The sequence below is a fragment of the Syngnathoides biaculeatus genome, chromosome 18, assembly GCF_019802595.1.
Source record: "Syngnathoides biaculeatus isolate LvHL_M chromosome 18, ASM1980259v1, whole genome shotgun sequence".
In the NCBI taxonomy this organism is placed as follows: domain Eukaryota; kingdom Metazoa; phylum Chordata; class Actinopteri; order Syngnathiformes; family Syngnathidae; genus Syngnathoides; species Syngnathoides biaculeatus.
The window spans coordinates 17872632-17890044 of record NC_084657.1 but is presented as its reverse complement, the minus strand read 5'-3'; the positions used below and the strand labels follow the sequence as shown (position 1 = coordinate 17890044).

General features: G+C 38.1%; 1 protein-coding gene across 1 annotated transcript in view; it reads right to left on the bottom strand.

The window, feature by feature from the left end:
* Positions 1-9011: 9011 nt before the first annotated feature.
* gabra6b (gamma-aminobutyric acid type A receptor subunit alpha6b) overlaps positions 9012-17413 on the bottom strand; it is a 30333-nt gene continuing 21931 nt past the window's right edge. Inside the window, exon 10 of the mRNA XM_061803175.1 lies at positions 9012-12052. Coding sequence (XP_061659159.1) covers positions 12040-12052 — 13 coding nt within the window. The 3' untranslated portion in view covers positions 9012-12039. The remainder of the gene's footprint in view (positions 12053-17413) is intronic.

Below are 17413 nucleotides of genomic sequence, written 5' to 3'. Positions count from 1 at the left end.
ATTTACAAGGAGATGACATCAGTAAATTACGACTTGTGTTGTGCATCGACATTTATATTCTGTTGAGTTACACCATTTCTTTGTTCCACTCGGTCTGCCAAGTTGCTCTCAGTTTTGCTGAATTTTTCCCCAATATTACTTTTTGTTTACTTTTAAAGTGAGGCATTAATAATTGTGGCAAATTATGGTCGAATGAGAAAAGGAAGTTAAATCTCTGAAACTCACAAAATTGTGCTTTTGTTGAATTGTTTTCGAGGAAACTGATTCATTGCCCTTTCATAAGGTTTGCTATTGTTTCTTTCCCCACTTCAATCTTTGTGATCATTTTTTTATTCTGTCACTCTACAGTAATATGTTATTTTTGGTTTTGCCTCATCTGATCTAAAAGAGTTGGAATCATCCAAGATTGCAGGAAGTTATCAGTCCATTCAGCCAAACAGCCAGTTTTAGTCAACCATCTGTTATCTTCTCGTGTATCTTTTTCTTTTTGCTAATTCTGTCCCTTCCATCGAAAGCTCCTCCCCGAGATGATGAAATCAATGACACTGAGCTTTGTCCCGCTTTTAAACAGATTGATGGCATCACTAAATACCTTCTGGATATGTCATATTCATATTTTTAAGCCAGTATTATTATTATACAATACAAGACTATTGTTCCAGTAATCAGATATCGCATTAGAACTGTCTTTTAGTGAGTGGGTTATTTATGCCAACTTAGCAACACACACTGCATTGCCGTGCACTTGCCGGTGTGAAGTGCACTTGGTTCCATTATGTGAAGTATACTTCAAACCGGTATGAAATTACAAATTTGGGATGATTAAAAATAATTATGATGTGACTGTGAATATTTTAGTCCAACTACGTAACATAGCTAGGAATGGGACAGTTTTATGATAATTGCCCCAACTTCTCCTTTTAGTTCACACATAAGGTTGCAAAACTCTCTCTCTGTCTCTCTCTCTTGCTCTCGCCCTCTCCCTCTCTCTCTCTCTCTCTCTCTCTCTCTCTTTCTTGGTATTTATGAATGCGGCAAAGCAACATGCACTCTCGACTAGAATGTAACAACTATAATAAAATGCCAACTGCTGAATGCACTACAAGTGAAGCAGAGTTGCTAGCGGTCAGTTGTGGAAATTAAAAAAAAAAAAAATTAAACTTGTGGGAATGTTTTGCATGACAGGAGTAAGTAAGTTTCTTTCGGCTTGTCCCTTACGGGGTCGCCAAAGCGTATCATCTCAGATGAATGCACATATATGTTTAAAGTGTGTTAAATTAAATTAAATTGCACTCATAAAGCTGACAATTTACAATTGACAGCCCCAGTATATATGTATTTTGAGGCTTCTCTCCTGCATTTGGATGTCTATATATTTTATATAATATTTATCATATATATTTATATATAATATGGCTCCATGCAGTGGTCCTTCCGGTGTGTATTTGTTATTTAAGTGAAGCAATTCATTGCTGTTTTTTTTAACGCACAGAGGTGTAGGAGGTTCTCAACTCAAAGTTGGCTGAAAAACAGATGGTCCAGCTGATCTCTGCTAAGTTACCATGGCGATGTGGAGTGACCTTCTTTGGGTCGAATATTTGCGCATCCCTCCAGTCCCCCTACAAATTCTCTATCTTGCTCTATTTTAGGAGCATCCAACTGAACTATGTTTACACTCACTCGTGGTACCATGGATATCAACAATACGCATTGCAATATGTAAACAAAATATAATATGTAACATGTCAAATATAATATGCAAACAAAAACCTGGGGAGATCGCCTAAAGTCCTCATTATCATATACAGCAATCTCTCTCTATAGCATTCAGCATCAATAATCTTCAGATTAACATACAGTATTCAAAGTGGTCACAATTGAAGTCAAAAACAAAACATTGCGTGAAATTTCAAAGGTGAATTGTTCTACTGCCTCACTTTCGTGCTGGCAGCATGGGCACAATTACCATTCATTGCCAGTTTGAATGTGAGTTGGAAAGGTCACCTGTCCCTATATGCGCACTCTGATTGCGTGGCGACCAGTCAAGTGCTGTCCTTCCAAATTCCAAAAACGTATGTACTAGGTTAAATGAACGCTCTAAGTTGTCCATAGGTGTGGGTGTGAATATTTATGTATATGTGCGTCCACAGTGGCTGCCAATAGAAGGGTTATTTGCGTTCGCTTTATTGTATAATCTGCCACTGTATAACTTATGTTGTTTTCTTCCCTGACTGGTCAATGCCCTTTGCTGTGTCAATCTGCCTGCTTTATAATATTCCAAAATGTCAAACTTTAATTGGAAAAGCATTGACGTGTCACCCCCATAAAGGCAGCAGACACTATCTCTTGGCTGTAAAAATTCTATTCCCCTTGACTGCATGCTGCCAAACAACCTGGCTTGGGACATTTTAATTCAGAAAGGAAGGTGCCACCTAGAGTCGCCAGTGGCTATAAATAACTTGAAATAATTTTACGTCATGTCAGTGACCAGGTTTGGTGATGTGTTTTAAAGCTCAGCATGCCCCATTCCTCTGGTTATATGAACCAACACAATTTCTACGTCCATGTTATGTGGATTAATGTGAGAGCACATCTGCACAACGCTACTCTGTATCTGCACTATAATCTCCATGTTGAGGTCATAGCAAGCTGCTTAATAGCCGTGGCTCCTCTCTAGGTACACATTGGCTTTCCCTTTCTCCACCATGTGATTCCCTTTCTCCCACCCTTTGTCATCCCCCCCCCCACTGTGCTAATCCTCGCTGTGAATGTGAATTTTTTTCTTCTCTTTTTTTCATGCTTTTACCGCAATGTCAGGGGTTTGCGGACAAGCGGAACTAAAGTGTACACAATGTGAGTTTGCCTGTTTGGAGTAAATTAGTTTTCCCTCTTTGCTCCATGTTTACATCAACTCACTGGCCAAAACATTAAGTGGGCCTGCAGCTAGTGAAATCCAATTCAAGCCCTTTACTAATATGAGAGCATTGAAATGTCTGTAAAAGTCATAATCATGTTATGATTATTCCACGTACCCAGTATGTACTATATTATTTTAAAAATGGAATACAATTTTGAGGCTCCTTCTTTCCAGCATTTGGGTCCTCCACTTGTTTGCCTCAACGCCAAGAAAACCTGCACACTTTTGTACTGTTGGCATCTAAAAATGGTTTTTACTTTAGCACCTTTCATCAAATTTGGCAACCTTCACAACCTTTGATAATGGGAAAAACAAAGCTGTTTTGGGAAAGCAAAATTTTTGGCAATGGATATGCAAAAATGTGCGGCAAACTGAATCAGAAAGTGGGTGGGTTTAAATGGACGAGGTATGAAGGAAGGGTAACATTTGTGAATGTGCAGCTGAAACATTTTCTGGACTCCTGTGGTTTTATGGTGTTATACCAGCAGTACTGAAATCAAAATAATCAAGGTCCCAAAGATTTTTCTTTACTTTGTGTGACTATTTGGATACATGCCACTTTCAGAGATGTATGAGTGTTCTTCAGAATTGAAAACAGGGTTAAAACAAAATATTGTAATAATATGCGCCACATGATGAATGCATTTTATTTTTTTTAATGAACGCCATCCATTTGTCTTCTATTAAACATACTCACTTTTGGGGTTCCGTGTGCCGAGTGCCAGTGTGTGTGGAAGGTGGTCATTTGTCACTGATTCCTCGTGGTTATTTTTAAACAGGCCCTCAGTGTAGGTCCAATCGGGACAGGAAGCTCCTCATCAAATTAAGCACCAAATATATATTTTCAGCATCGCCTTTCACTGCACATAACATAAATGCACCGAAGTTACCAGTAGATCTCTTCTTATTAAGTATGGCATATATTCAGCTGCTGAAATGTGACGATTGATACTTTGCAGCAACTGAAAGCCCTTCAGCATTGTGCTGTCGCCGCCAAATGGAACAGGAGATGCGAGCGCATGACACTCCATTACATCCTTCACTGGGAAAGAAGATATAAACGAATTAAATGACAGTCAGCCGGCTCATCCTGGGCCAAATAAAACATCACTGCATTGTGTTTGGGAGTCGCTGATGGAGAGGAGGAGGAGGAGGAGGAGAGTCTTTGTTTTGGTTCTTTTTGCCTTCATAAGCAGCCACTTACATAGTGCATGCATCACTTTGGCTTGGGCTTTACATGACTGCTGGGGAATCTCCAAGAAACCTAACACCTTTCACAAAACTGCTGATAATGAACTACGGAATAATGCAGTCTTACTTGATCCTTGAATCTTTCCATTTTCTGTAACGGTTGTCCTCTTTATGGATTTGGGTGGGCTGGACCGTATCCCAGCTGACTTTGGAGAAAAGGGTAAATGCTGGACTGGTTGCCAGCCAGTCATCAATTTTGTTTAGTCTTTGGAGCATTTAATCACAACTGCTTCTCCTTTTATTTTCCTTGTTTGAACAATCTTATTCTCACCATCTTTCCTTTGTTATTGAGTAGAATGTATTGCACTTGTTTTTAAATCAACACGGTGTAATGATTGAATTGTCACTATGCTCTAGTACGTAATACCGATTCAGTGAGCCGCTTCCAATGTAGTCTTGAAATATCTTTATAAAAAGACTAAGATGTTTTATCGTCTGTTTCTTTTATTGTATTGATTATTTTCTTTATCTTTCTTTATCTTTTTATGGTATCTTTGAGTGCCCAGAAAGGCGCCTGTAAATATTTTTTTTAAGGCCGATACCAGTACAAGTATTCATTCTTGAGTACTCACTGATACCGATACTTATGATGCAAAAAAAGTTAATAATTGAGAACAAAGCCCTTTTTTTTCTCTTTGTGATACACATGGCGATTCAGCAACGTGTGAAACTGCTGCAATGTAGCACTAACTACTAGCAAGGAAGATTTTATCAATGTCAGATTTTCTTGCCTTTATGTATTGGTGGCAGCCTTCACGAATACTTGGTACGTTGAAAGAATGCTGGAATCACATGATACTAATACCTATTATCACTACTCACACACCTTTAATAATTATTATTGGTATTAATATTATTAGTAAACAAATTGAATTAATTTGGTACATACTCAAACTGTCCTCATCCCTGTACTAGAAATGGTAATGATACATGTAAAGAAATGTTAACTACTTTATAATAAAATTAAATTAGACCAAAACCACTCAGTGAATGCACCTGAAATTTGTTTCCAAATCAATTCTGTCACCTCCTGACATTCTGTAGGTATTGCTGAATTAATTTTGTCATTAAAGTACCGTGGAGTGTTTTTAAGGATTTTTTTGCATCTGATTGGTACAACAACTTTCTTTTTTTTTGTATGTCACTGTATTGCTTATATTGAAATCAGGAGCCAGATCTTTACAGTTGAAATTCCCATTTTATTTTTATCATGACTGTTAGCTGCTTTTGCGGTCATATGAGAAAAAAGCTCAAGAAGAAGCCAAACACTCACGCCGTTAATCCTATTGATCCGCTGACTGAACTCTCGGTTGACGTATCGGCTCCTAAAGCTGACATTTAAATGGCAAAATGTAGTTACAATGGTGTCCATTGTGGACAAAATGTAGTTCTTGGCTACATGATGGCCCTGAATTCTTCTCTCTGCCCTACTTACAAAACGGAGGAGTTTAATGGCTGCTTGTTGCGTAGGCGTCTCTGCTCAGTATCATTCTCCAGGGGCGAGGGTCAAAGGTGATAGACACCTTTATTATTTTTTTCTTTCTCCGCTGCCCACACAAGTATCACACAAGTCGTTTCTCACCATCGCCAAGCTTGAAAGTTGAATTTAAAGTGTTGCTCAGTTATCACAGGCCCAGCAGTAAGTGGAACTGCGAGTTTCTTTTTTTTTTTCTCAGTGAGGTTATTCGTCTGCACACACTTTGCACGTTTGTTCGTAAAACTTTGTGAGGCGTAAAGTGATGTAGAAATCGCAAAGATTTTTTTCTAGCATTTTGAGGGGATGGAAGAGTTTTGTGATGTTCCAATTAAATATGAATTAACATCAGGCGAAGAACGAAGGCCAGTGTGGTTTACGAGTGCTGAGCACATCCCCTTCAATGTCGAAAGGTTCAAATGCCATCTCCGACCATCCCGAGTACAGTTTGCATGTTCTCCGTGTCCTGCCTCATTCCAAAATCATTATGCCTCGCACATTTTATAAAGATAATGCATCTTACAGTTTTCAAAGAATCTAAATTGTCTCTGGTAAATGTTAGTGACAAGGATCGTTTGTTTGTCTCTACGTCTCCTGCGATTGATGGGCAACTCGTCCAGTCTACCCCACCTCAGCTGTGATATGCTGCAGCTCATCTGATGACAAGCACTATAGAAAATACATACAATAATTGAAACATAATCTTCATAACAGTAATTAAATCACAGTTGAACTCACTATCATTTCAATGAGTCTTTATACATTCAGTACATTTTTTTTTTTTTTAACATATATTCTTTGTGGACTTCCCTTTCTGCATGTCACCATTTTTCATGTGCAAATATGTGTGGTATCCGCTGTATGCTTCAAAACAAAATAAATAAATAAATAAAACATATGGTGAATCAGTGTGTAGGAGTTGTTGAGTGCCAATATGTATCAGTGTGGGATGGGATGCAAGATGGAGAGATGGTTGTTGGAGAGGTGGCTGTGCACTACCAATAGGTGGCACTCTACACTTTTGTGACCCAGACTAAGCGAGGCCAGCAAACGCATGGCACTAGGTTCCAAAAAAAAAGAAAAAAAAAAACAGGAAGTTAGAGTGAAATTGGATTGAAGCACAATAGATTGAGAGAATTAAACCACTCATGTTCTTAGGTTGTCATACAGCACTTGCGTGTGCGTGCTTGCACGAGCATGTGCCATATACTATGGTTGCATGCTTATTTTGTTGGACTGTTATATTTGTTATGTAATAATTGTTAGGCTGGCATGGTACTGCAGTGGCCCTTTATGTTGTACAGTTTTGCAAGTGTATTAATCAGATATTCTTTCAATCGATCATTCATTTTTCTCATTTTGATTGACAAACCATAACTAGACGTGTGCACAGGATATGGGGCTTGAATCAACGCTGTCCGTCTTAGGAGTTCCTGCATGACTCTACAACTTAATAGAGAAAACAAATTACTGTTATTTGCGGGGCATAGGGACCAAACAGACAGACCTATTAGACAGCTGTCATGTTGTGGCTACTTAGGGTGCTACAGAAAAAGCAAAAATAAAAATGCAAATCGGGGTATGATAATACAATCGAATGGTGTGCTTGTATTTTTATGTAGATTCATACGGAAGTTCACAGGCTGCTTCCTGGTTCATAGAACATGATGGATGTACATGGACTCAACCACCATTAGCTTTCTAGTGCAAGGGAACTGCGCCTTCCCTAATTAAAGTGTGAATATCACTTCTTAGAACCAATGTTTATCTCTCTTTGTATTGGGGCATTTCAAATTATTCTCACAAAAGTGGGGAAGAAATATGTTAATCCCATATTTGTGTTTATATGTTGGTAAGGTAGCGAGCAGGCTACCTACTGGTTTGTTAAGAATGATATATGGAGAGAGACAGGATTGAACCAACTACCACAAACGGATTCCAAAATAATGTTAACATTCTTGTGGGGAATTGTTCATTCAACGGGGACTACAAATTGTTTTATTTTTCCCAATGCTGTGGGCGGAGCTGCCTCAAGCAAAAATGTCTATGATGACTCAATGAAAACAGTCCAACTGCGGTTATTAAAGTGCAGCTCATTATCAAGCAGGATTCCACTGTTTTAATACAAATTTTGCAATTACAAAAAACGTTAATGCAGAATGTCATTAGTGTCCATGAGTTCCTGGAAAACCAAAGCAACAAAATCCAAAGTAGTAATTGTGATAACGCTGACTGAAAGAAGTTTAATTGAAAAGAAAAGGCGGCGGGGGGCTGGGGGGGGGGTGGTAATGCAACCTTGCCAGAGCATAAGTGTCTTTGGGAGCAATTCTAAATGCAATTTAAAAAAAAGAACTTCGTAAACATTTACATTAAAAAAAAAATCCTGCGGAGCACAAAAGTCGCTGGAGTTCATGCAAGTGTGCTCATCCTGGAGGTGCAGTCAAAGAAAGTCATCCAATTGCTCGTTGATAATGCATTCCTCCATTCAAAAAAAAAAAAAAAACATGACACACACCTACTCACAGGCACTCCCCCCTTCTTAAGTGTTTTTCTGAAGTTTTATTGTGTTTGAGGTGAGAGGTCAAAATGCCAGCAGCATCCATTAGCATTGAGAGGACAAGCAGTTTCAAGTGTCTCCTTAGTCCTCCCCCCTAACAAAAGTGGTGAGGAGGGCAGTAAAATGAAAAATAATTACTTTCACAGATGAATAAAATGCTTTCAAGAATGCCATCAATTTATAGTCTTTTTAAAATGTCACACATATTAGTTGCAATGACATACCATGGCAAATACTAGGAGGTTGCAGGCTGCTTTAATTTAGTACTGCACTCTGGCTTGCATGAGTGCTTTGGGTTAGGTTTTCGTTTCTAATGCTACATTTTCATCATGGATTATGATACATCCTCACTGAGAAATGCCAAACTGCTGTCCCTACAAATTCCTGTGTTAAAAAATTAAATAAATACACCAACAATTTTTAATAAAGTAAAAATGTATACATAAATATATTTAAAATATTCCAAAATAAAAAAACTAAAATAATAATTGACAGCAATCATTGTATAAATATTCCAATGATAATAAATTATCATTATTATTATTATTACATCCATCCATTTTCTGAGCTGCTTATCCTCACAAGGGTCACGAGAGTGCTGGAGCCTATAGCAGGGTAGGATGCGTTGTCCACTCTGAACAGGTTGAATTGGCTCTAGCATGGCCGTGACCCCACTGAGGAAAAACAGAACATAAGATGAAGTCACTAAAAAAACATTTAAACATTTTAAAATTAAAATAAATGAAATCACAAATTAAAAGTCATTACTTATATTCATAACATCTTTATTAGGATCAAAAGTATGCATTTCAAGACCGGACTAATCAAATAAATAAAAAACTAAGAATATGTCAATGTTTTTTTTTTTTTTACCACTCATACTTTTTTCATACTACATTTACAGAGCAGACCACATTTTTCTCATACATTGATTTGTACAGATAAAAAAGGATTAAAATATAAAATTACTATGATGATGATGATGGTGTTTGTAATTGTATTATTTATATTTTTTGTTGGAGAAGTAATCATCAACATTTATATTTCAAAATCATATTGAAACCATATATGTAACTACACATTATACAGTTATTAATAACCGATGTACAATATATTAGATGTAATGGATGTAGTGTATGTTTTGGGACCGAGCTATAACAGCGTTGGTTGTCATATGGAAAGATGCCTTTTGTTAATAGGAGACACATTTAATGAGAAAAAGCAATCGGATGATGGATGTGGTGAGCCAGTGCATATTTAGACAACACAACGTTACCGCTTAGCTGTAAACTATGCATAATCCACACAACTGGATTACTAACAAATGTGTTTTGGCATCCTGGATAATTGATGATTCTGTGCTGAGGTTTCTATTTTTTGCCCACCGTTAAATGAGAATTAAAAAAAAAAAAACAGAAGCTGTCTTCTCAATTAAGTACTGGCGAACACTCTTTACTTCATGAAAAAAAGTGTGATAATTGGATACATTTTTCAGGAGGAATGACAATCATCATTTTCTCAAGTGTGCATATGCTGTTGCTTAGATACAAAGAAGCCTTAGTGTATGAACAGTAATGTGTTTTCTGTCCTTCCCCCTCATTCAGTTTCTGATATATTCAATAAAAGTCTTTATTATCATAAACTTCCAGCCCCCCACCCAAAAAAAATCACTGCATGCATTCACCGTGGCATCGTTTTGATCAATTTGGACAATGTTACAACATTTATTACCACCAACAGTTGTTGTGAGACAGAGTGTAAAGCACAACCTCAATTTTTCAAAATTTGGGTTCAATGCATGCATCTTCAGGAAGAAACAAATACACAGATGGAAAAACCTGCTCATTCACTATATTATTGAGATTGTCTACATTTTTGGCACCATAATCTTTCAGAAAAAAAACAAACAAACATACTGAAAGATTCTCATTTCAAAACACTGCCTCTCCACTTACAGACCTGTTGGTATTCTGATTGCTGCGGTGCACAGGTTCCCAAACTCCTTCATCATTCATAAACTTCACTACGCTTGCAGAGGGTCACGCAAGACGCCCTATCAGAACTCTCACCTGTCTTCCATTAGCTTGAACTAGTTTTGGGGGAAATAAAGATATTAAAATAACAATAACAAAATAGATCATTCAAAGCCACGTTTCTTGCATACAGCCCGACCCAGCCAATGATATCCCATACTTTGCCTTAAAAATCTCTTATACTTTCACTGTTTTTTGCTCTGTTCGTCTTTTGCAGCAATGTAATTCATTCTTCCATTTTGGGGGGACTCCAGTCGCAATTGTTACAATTATATTCATGACTACATGTCGACCTCAAAACGAGTGATTCACCAGCTTTTCTACCAAGTTGAAAGAATCTATTGCACCAATGATTGCTAACCTTGGGCAACACCCATAGAAAACTAAAGTAACGTCTTCTTTTGAGACATATAAGGCAAACAACGTATTGCATTCATTCATCCATCTGTCCGTCAATTTTTTTTTTTTTCATCACCTATTCTGTTCAGGGTTGCAGGGAGTTGGAGCTTATCCCAGCAGACAGCTGAAAGGTACACTACACATTTGACGTGCCATTGAGAAAACATTTTATACATTAAATACATACATTAAGCAACCCATTTATCTAAGCTTTTTTTTAAATTTATTTTATTTTATTGTAAGAAATGTTTGACACTGTAACTACTTAGATTGACTGGAAACCAGAGCAGGTTATATCACACCTCCTGCATGAAGTTAGCTAGGGTATGCTCCGGCTCACTCGTGGCTCTGATAAGGACGAGCAGAATCGAAAATGCATGAATGCATACAGTATACTATGAATAATGTTATAAAGAGCAATCTTGGGAAAGCTTTTGGCTCAATCCTGTGTTTCCACAGACATTAAATGCAACTCTATTTGGGAAATCCCGTTGAAGGCTAGAACCTTACATTATTTTATTTCAACCTTTCTGAAACTGATAAATATCTTGCCCATCTTTAATTTTCACCACCAGCATGTTTTTAAAAAATAAAATCAGGTATGGTCAAATAACATCACCCAGCAGTAATTTCCCATTGGGTGCATATTCAGACAATTTTTCTATGTTGCAGTTAAAACCCCAAAAATGGTCACCGTCCTCCCCGGGAAAAAAAAAAAGAGCTTCCAAGTGGATAGAATACTGTCGTATCCCATTTGTGCAAAGTATCGGCAGTAGCACACCACTTGAAAATGTTCTATTTTGAAGATGTTCCCTCAAGTCCTCTTTCCTCGCAATCGCACGGAGAAATGATGCGATTGAGTGTGAAGTGATAATTAAAGAGGATAGGTCAGTCCATCGAGTGGGGTACACTCATGCCATCTAAAAATAAGAAAAATAAAGAAAGAAATAAAAGACAAAGCGAGGTGAATGTATGATTTACAAACACATGCAGTGTCTCATCGACAGAGTCTGGACATGCATAACAAAAGTTAAGCAGAGCCTGCTGCTCCTCAGCCTTGCCACCAGTCAACATCAATCCATAGTCCCCAATGATATGGATAAAGGAGTTTTTAAAGTCTTAAGAAGACATACAGTAAGTAGATGAAGCCAACTCACACGGCTCAAGTTGGCAATAGCATTGGCAATCTACTCTAAAGACACTTTTTTTATTATTGTATGAAAGCAAATCTAAAAAGACAGACAGTGCACTGACGCATCATTAGAGACTTTCTTTCCATGCATCACACACACACACGCACACAATGAACGGGTGATGAGACCAGTGTTATGAATGGGCCACACTCTTGTATACATGATATGTGGGTGTCTCTGCAGTTGCATCTGTGTGATGTCCATGTTCTCCGGTTTCAGATGGTGTCCCTGGAAAGCAAACAGAGCAAAAGCACAATGTGAGGTTTAAAAATAAGAATTTGGGTGCATTGGTGTATCCTATCTAGACCAGTGGTTCTCAAACATTTTATACCAAATATCACCTAATAATGCTCCTAACACTAGTGGTGGCTGGCTAATAGGGGGCGCTAATTGGAGCCTTCTGCAATGAAGTGTTTATTAATGTTGTTTAGGGAAATACGTTTTGAATATGTCACAACTACTAGTCATTCTAACAATGTTTGGTTCCCACAATCATCATGGTCATCATAAGAGGAAAAAAATGCATTCCAGGATCAAAATTTTGCCATCATAAAGCCTTGATTAATTTAATAGGCAGTTTTAAAGCAGCATTTTAATTCTCAAACATTAAAAAAAATATATTCAAATCAGTAATACAAATGGGTTTTTGTATGACTTTCAAAACAAATGTTCTGTAATTCCAAATCTTACCCCACTTCAAGTAAGCATTGGGAATGTGAGGGGCCATGATATTTGTGATTAAAACTTCAATCAGTGATGTTTATTACATAGCCTCAAATATGCATGTTCCCTATGGTACCCACCCAGTAAAATAATGCAGTCCAATCTACATTTCAGTTATTTACATTTATATTTTGGCTGTACGAATCCAGCTAATGTTACTAACAACCCTGCAAATATCATACATATACAAAATCTATGAATTACTATGTCCAACACCAGTTTAAAGGATCCTCATGCTATCTAATAAGAAGTTACATGCAAATTGGACCGGTTTTGTATCCTCAGCAACCTCTGTGAAAAGTTTCCAACTACAATAATAGTTTTCCAAGTCCAATATGTAACTTCCACACTATTGCCATCAGCGACATGTGCCAACACACCCTCGCATCTTTAGAATGATGTAACAGCACCTGCTCATTACAGGCCAAATTCTGAAATTCAAAGTCCAACTGCTACCAGCATTGCCTCCTGCAAACTTTGCCTGGAAACTTCTGCTGTGTATCTCACACCACCTCCTCATTGCTTCTCTTGACATGTCAGAGCAGGAGAACGCTGACATCGCCTGGAGATATTTTCACTATCCGATCTCACATGGCTGCTGGCGAAAATGCTTTTTTTTCCCTCCCTCTCTTTGTGGTTATAGTCATATTGTTTCGTGGAGAAAGTTTGGTCACGTTCAGAGCCAGAATACTAAAGATATATATATATATATATATATATATATATATATTGTATATATATCAATTTCTTTTAGCATGGAACACCCCATGTAGTGGTTGCTATGGGTATTATTTAAGTTAAACTGACTGCGATCTCTCATTGGGGGTCAGAATTTGAACAGCTTGCTTTAAAATTTGTTTTCTGGCACTGACAACTCAGAGAAAAGAAATGAAATTTACAGATGAAGGGTTTACAGGCAATCCAGAGACCCTAATTTTTATAGCGGGTCCATGGTTCCCATCATGTGACATGTCGGATTCACCAACAGTGGCACAAGAAGGCGCGTTCCATTAATATCTTAATTATTGTTTTGCATCTGATTATTTTATAGTCCTGGGTGAGAACCTTTTCTTGTACAAATCTTTACTGAGATAATGAGTTAAATGTAGGTTAGTGATGGCTTGAATTTCTGTACAATTTTGGGTTCTGTCACCATCGTCGTCATCAAGTTCCCTTTATATTTACTAAGAAAAATCAGTTTTGCGTGATATCTCTCTCCCATTTAATGCCACATTCGTTTGCATTATAGCCAAAGCACACCATTGAATCACTGTCTTTAAAACTTAAATGTTCCAAAAATTCCAAATAACGTGACCTATGGGGTGTTTATGGGGTCCTTTTGAGGGTCTACTATAAATTCATTCTTTTTCATCAAAGGACTCCATTGCGACTGATTAATCCCAATTTAATGTGCAGCGACTTCAGAAGAGGAACTAATTCTTGAACGTTTGACCTCTGGGTTAAGCAATCTGTCCTCTTCAGTGGAGGCAGCTACAGTTGAGTCAAATGACCAGATGGCTTAAAACATTGCACATGGACTGTCCACACTACAGACACAGATGCAGTCCCACAGATAGACCTCGATGCCACTTGCCTTAAATGGGACACTTTGAGATGGGAACAACCAATGGATGGCAGCACGTGTGAAAGTCAGAAAAGAGGAAGAGTGTCGTGTCCCCTTCGAATTAGTAAAAGTCTACTTAAGCGTGAACTGCGGTTGTGAGAAATGGAGCCGTGCATTCGCAAACACACACATGCAGAGAAAACCAGAGACACCCAGGGGGATGCAACAATTCCCTGGGGGCCCGCGTGGCGAAGGGAAAATGCTAGATAGCAATCGCTGGTTGTATCCCTCTCAATGGCTGCCTGTGTGAGTGGCCTGCAATGGAGTGAGAATTATAGCTAAGTTGGAGCTTCAATTCCACACTTGGGAAAAGAAAATGATCGACTTGGAAGCAGGATTTTGTGATTTTCGTTTCAGTACAACAACATTGCAATGTTTATTTTTCTCCCGAAGCCTGGCACGGATGGACAATAAAGAGGACACACACACGCACACACACTCGCACACACCATCCAGACACCAGTGCATCCACCAGCTGCGTCCCTTCATGGAAGGAAGGGTTTTCAGCAAAATTGTTTCCTTCACGTCCCCCTCTGAATGGCGCTATTCATGAAAGTGGCCTCCAGTCAGTCGGCGCCACTGCTGCTGCCACGGCACATTTACACACTTGTTCGCTTTTATCCTCGCAAGCAGGAATAGACACACACAAACACATACATAAATCCACCTGCACACACTCTCACACAAACAGAAGGGACTCTTCTGGTCCAGCTCATCCCTGCAGGAGGGCCTGCACTAATAGATGCAAATATACAAAAAGAAGATGGGGGGGGGGGAAGGGTCTGTAATATGCTTTTAGTCCGCTTGATCTTAATGGATGGGTTAGGGTAGTTAGGGTCAGAGGTTCAACAGTGTGGGTGGCAATGTCGAGAAATGCCAACGTCTTACTGTATAAAGTAGCTACAGCGCAATACACAGCATTATGCCAATTAACAAGGCTAATTCAGCGTTGATTACAAATGAGATAAACACCACGTCCTTCCTGTCTTGTTCTGATCCCATCAACATTTTTTTTAAATCAGTATTGTCATGATTAATGCGGCAGTGCATTTTACATTTGCATAAATACACATTCTCTGGTCTCCAGCCAATCTGCAAGTTTAAAATAAACTCCATCCAAAAAAAAAAAAATGTGTTTGATATTTATTTCATGTTAAACACCCTGACATTCACTGTGAAGATAAATCAAGTGTAATCGATCATGATGTCAAGCAGGCGTACAGGGCTTCTTTGGACTGGCTGGTCCGCTTAGCGTCTGTAACACCTCTAGGGATTTGAAGCTATCACCTCTGGGATGCTGAGTATTTTATCACCTTATTTAGCCTTTTCAGCACTCCATGGATTCTTGCAATACACTTGTATTGACTGGATGTAAAATCTGTAAGTGTTTATGCAGCGGCTAAAAAAAGTATTTAACACGTCACCATTTTTCTCACTGAATATATTTCATATATATATATATATTTCAGTGCTACTGATGTGAAATATTCACTAGATGTTGGGAACAATCAAAGTAATACATGCATACAAAGAAAGTAGGACAATTAAGATCAGAAAACACGCAATAATATGAAATGACAGGGGGGGTGGGCGAGTATTGACTCTCATTGCAATCTAGACCCTTGTCAGTGCAAATGAAGATATATATCTATTTGATGGCTTACAAAAAGGTCTCATTGCCAAGGTGTTAGTCAAGACACGTCACGATATTTAACATCAAAGAGCTGTCTCAAGACCATCCAAAACTAACTGTTGCTAAAAGAACGATGACATTGGTTACAGGGGCATAGCTATGCTTCTGAATGTTCCAGTGAGCACGGTTGGGGCCATAATATGTAAGTGGAGATTCAATTATGCCACCATAGAGTTGCCTCGATTAGGTGGTCCTTGGAAGATTTCTGATAGAACGAATAATCAAAAGAGTTGTCCAAGAGCCAAGGATCATCTGTATAGAGCTTAAAAAAGACCAGGAATGAGCAGGTACAGTTGTCACAGAGAAAACATTAATGTGATTAAGTAGTTGACTCTACCCCATTGGCTGGGATGCATGCTCAACACACGAAAATGCTTGTCCAAACTCCTTTAAAGTTTGCTGAACAACTTTGAGACAAGCTAGTGAAATACTAGGATAATATTGTCTGTTCTTATGAGAGCGAAACTGAACTCTTTGGATGCTATAATCCACACCATGTGTAGAGAAATGGTACTGCACATCATTCTAAAATCACAATACCAACAGTGAAGTTCACAGGTGGAAACATGATGGTGTGGGGCTGCTTTTCAATAAATTCTTCAGGTAAATTTCACATGAGTGAAAATGGATAAATCGGCAAAGCTACCGGGACATTCTTGACAAAAATCTGCTGCCATTTTTGAGGATGATAAAAATAAAATGAGAGTAGACACTTCAGCAGATTAATGATCCACAACATACTGCCAATGAAACTCTCAATTGGTTTAAAAGAACAAAAATAAAAATAAAACTGCTAGAATGGCTCAGGCCAACACCTGAGTTAAATTCAATTGAAAATCTATGGAAAGAACTCAAACTCAAGGTCCATAAAACACGCCCATGAAAACCTTCACGCTTCGAAAACTACGTTTGTACTTTTGGACAAAATGCACCAGAGCAATGTATGCAGCTAGTTTCTCTATACAGGAGGCCTCTTGAACTTGTCATTGCAAAAAAAGGCTTTTGGACAAAGTATAAAACAAGTACCAGTTGGCATGTTTGATACATTTCCCCTGTGTCATTTCACATTATTTGACACAACTTAGTTTCTGAGTTTATTTGTTCTACTTTCTTTGTATGTATAGGTTATGTCTGGTTCACATCTGGTGAAATTTTCATGTCAATCGCAACTGTTGAAAAAAAATGGTGACATACACGTTACATACTTATTTCAGCAGTTGTATACGCTCTATAACCACTTTTTGATTTTTTTTAACTACTTCCAATGAGCAAGAAAAAGTAAAAAGATGTAATTGGAAAGATCCTAAGAAAAAAGAAGACAGAATGTAGAAGCTGCCTTTCAGAGATGATTCAGAGCAGATGTGGAGCAAACCTTCAACTGGACAGGAAGGTTAATCACCTTCTTTGAATTTTCAATTGAATGTACATGAAAAAAAATTCCACCGGTATTTATTTTTTATCGATGAATACTATATTAAAACTAAGTCACGTCACATACCTGTATATTGCAGCCGTCCCAATCCCCACATGCTCTCACATCTCGTCCACA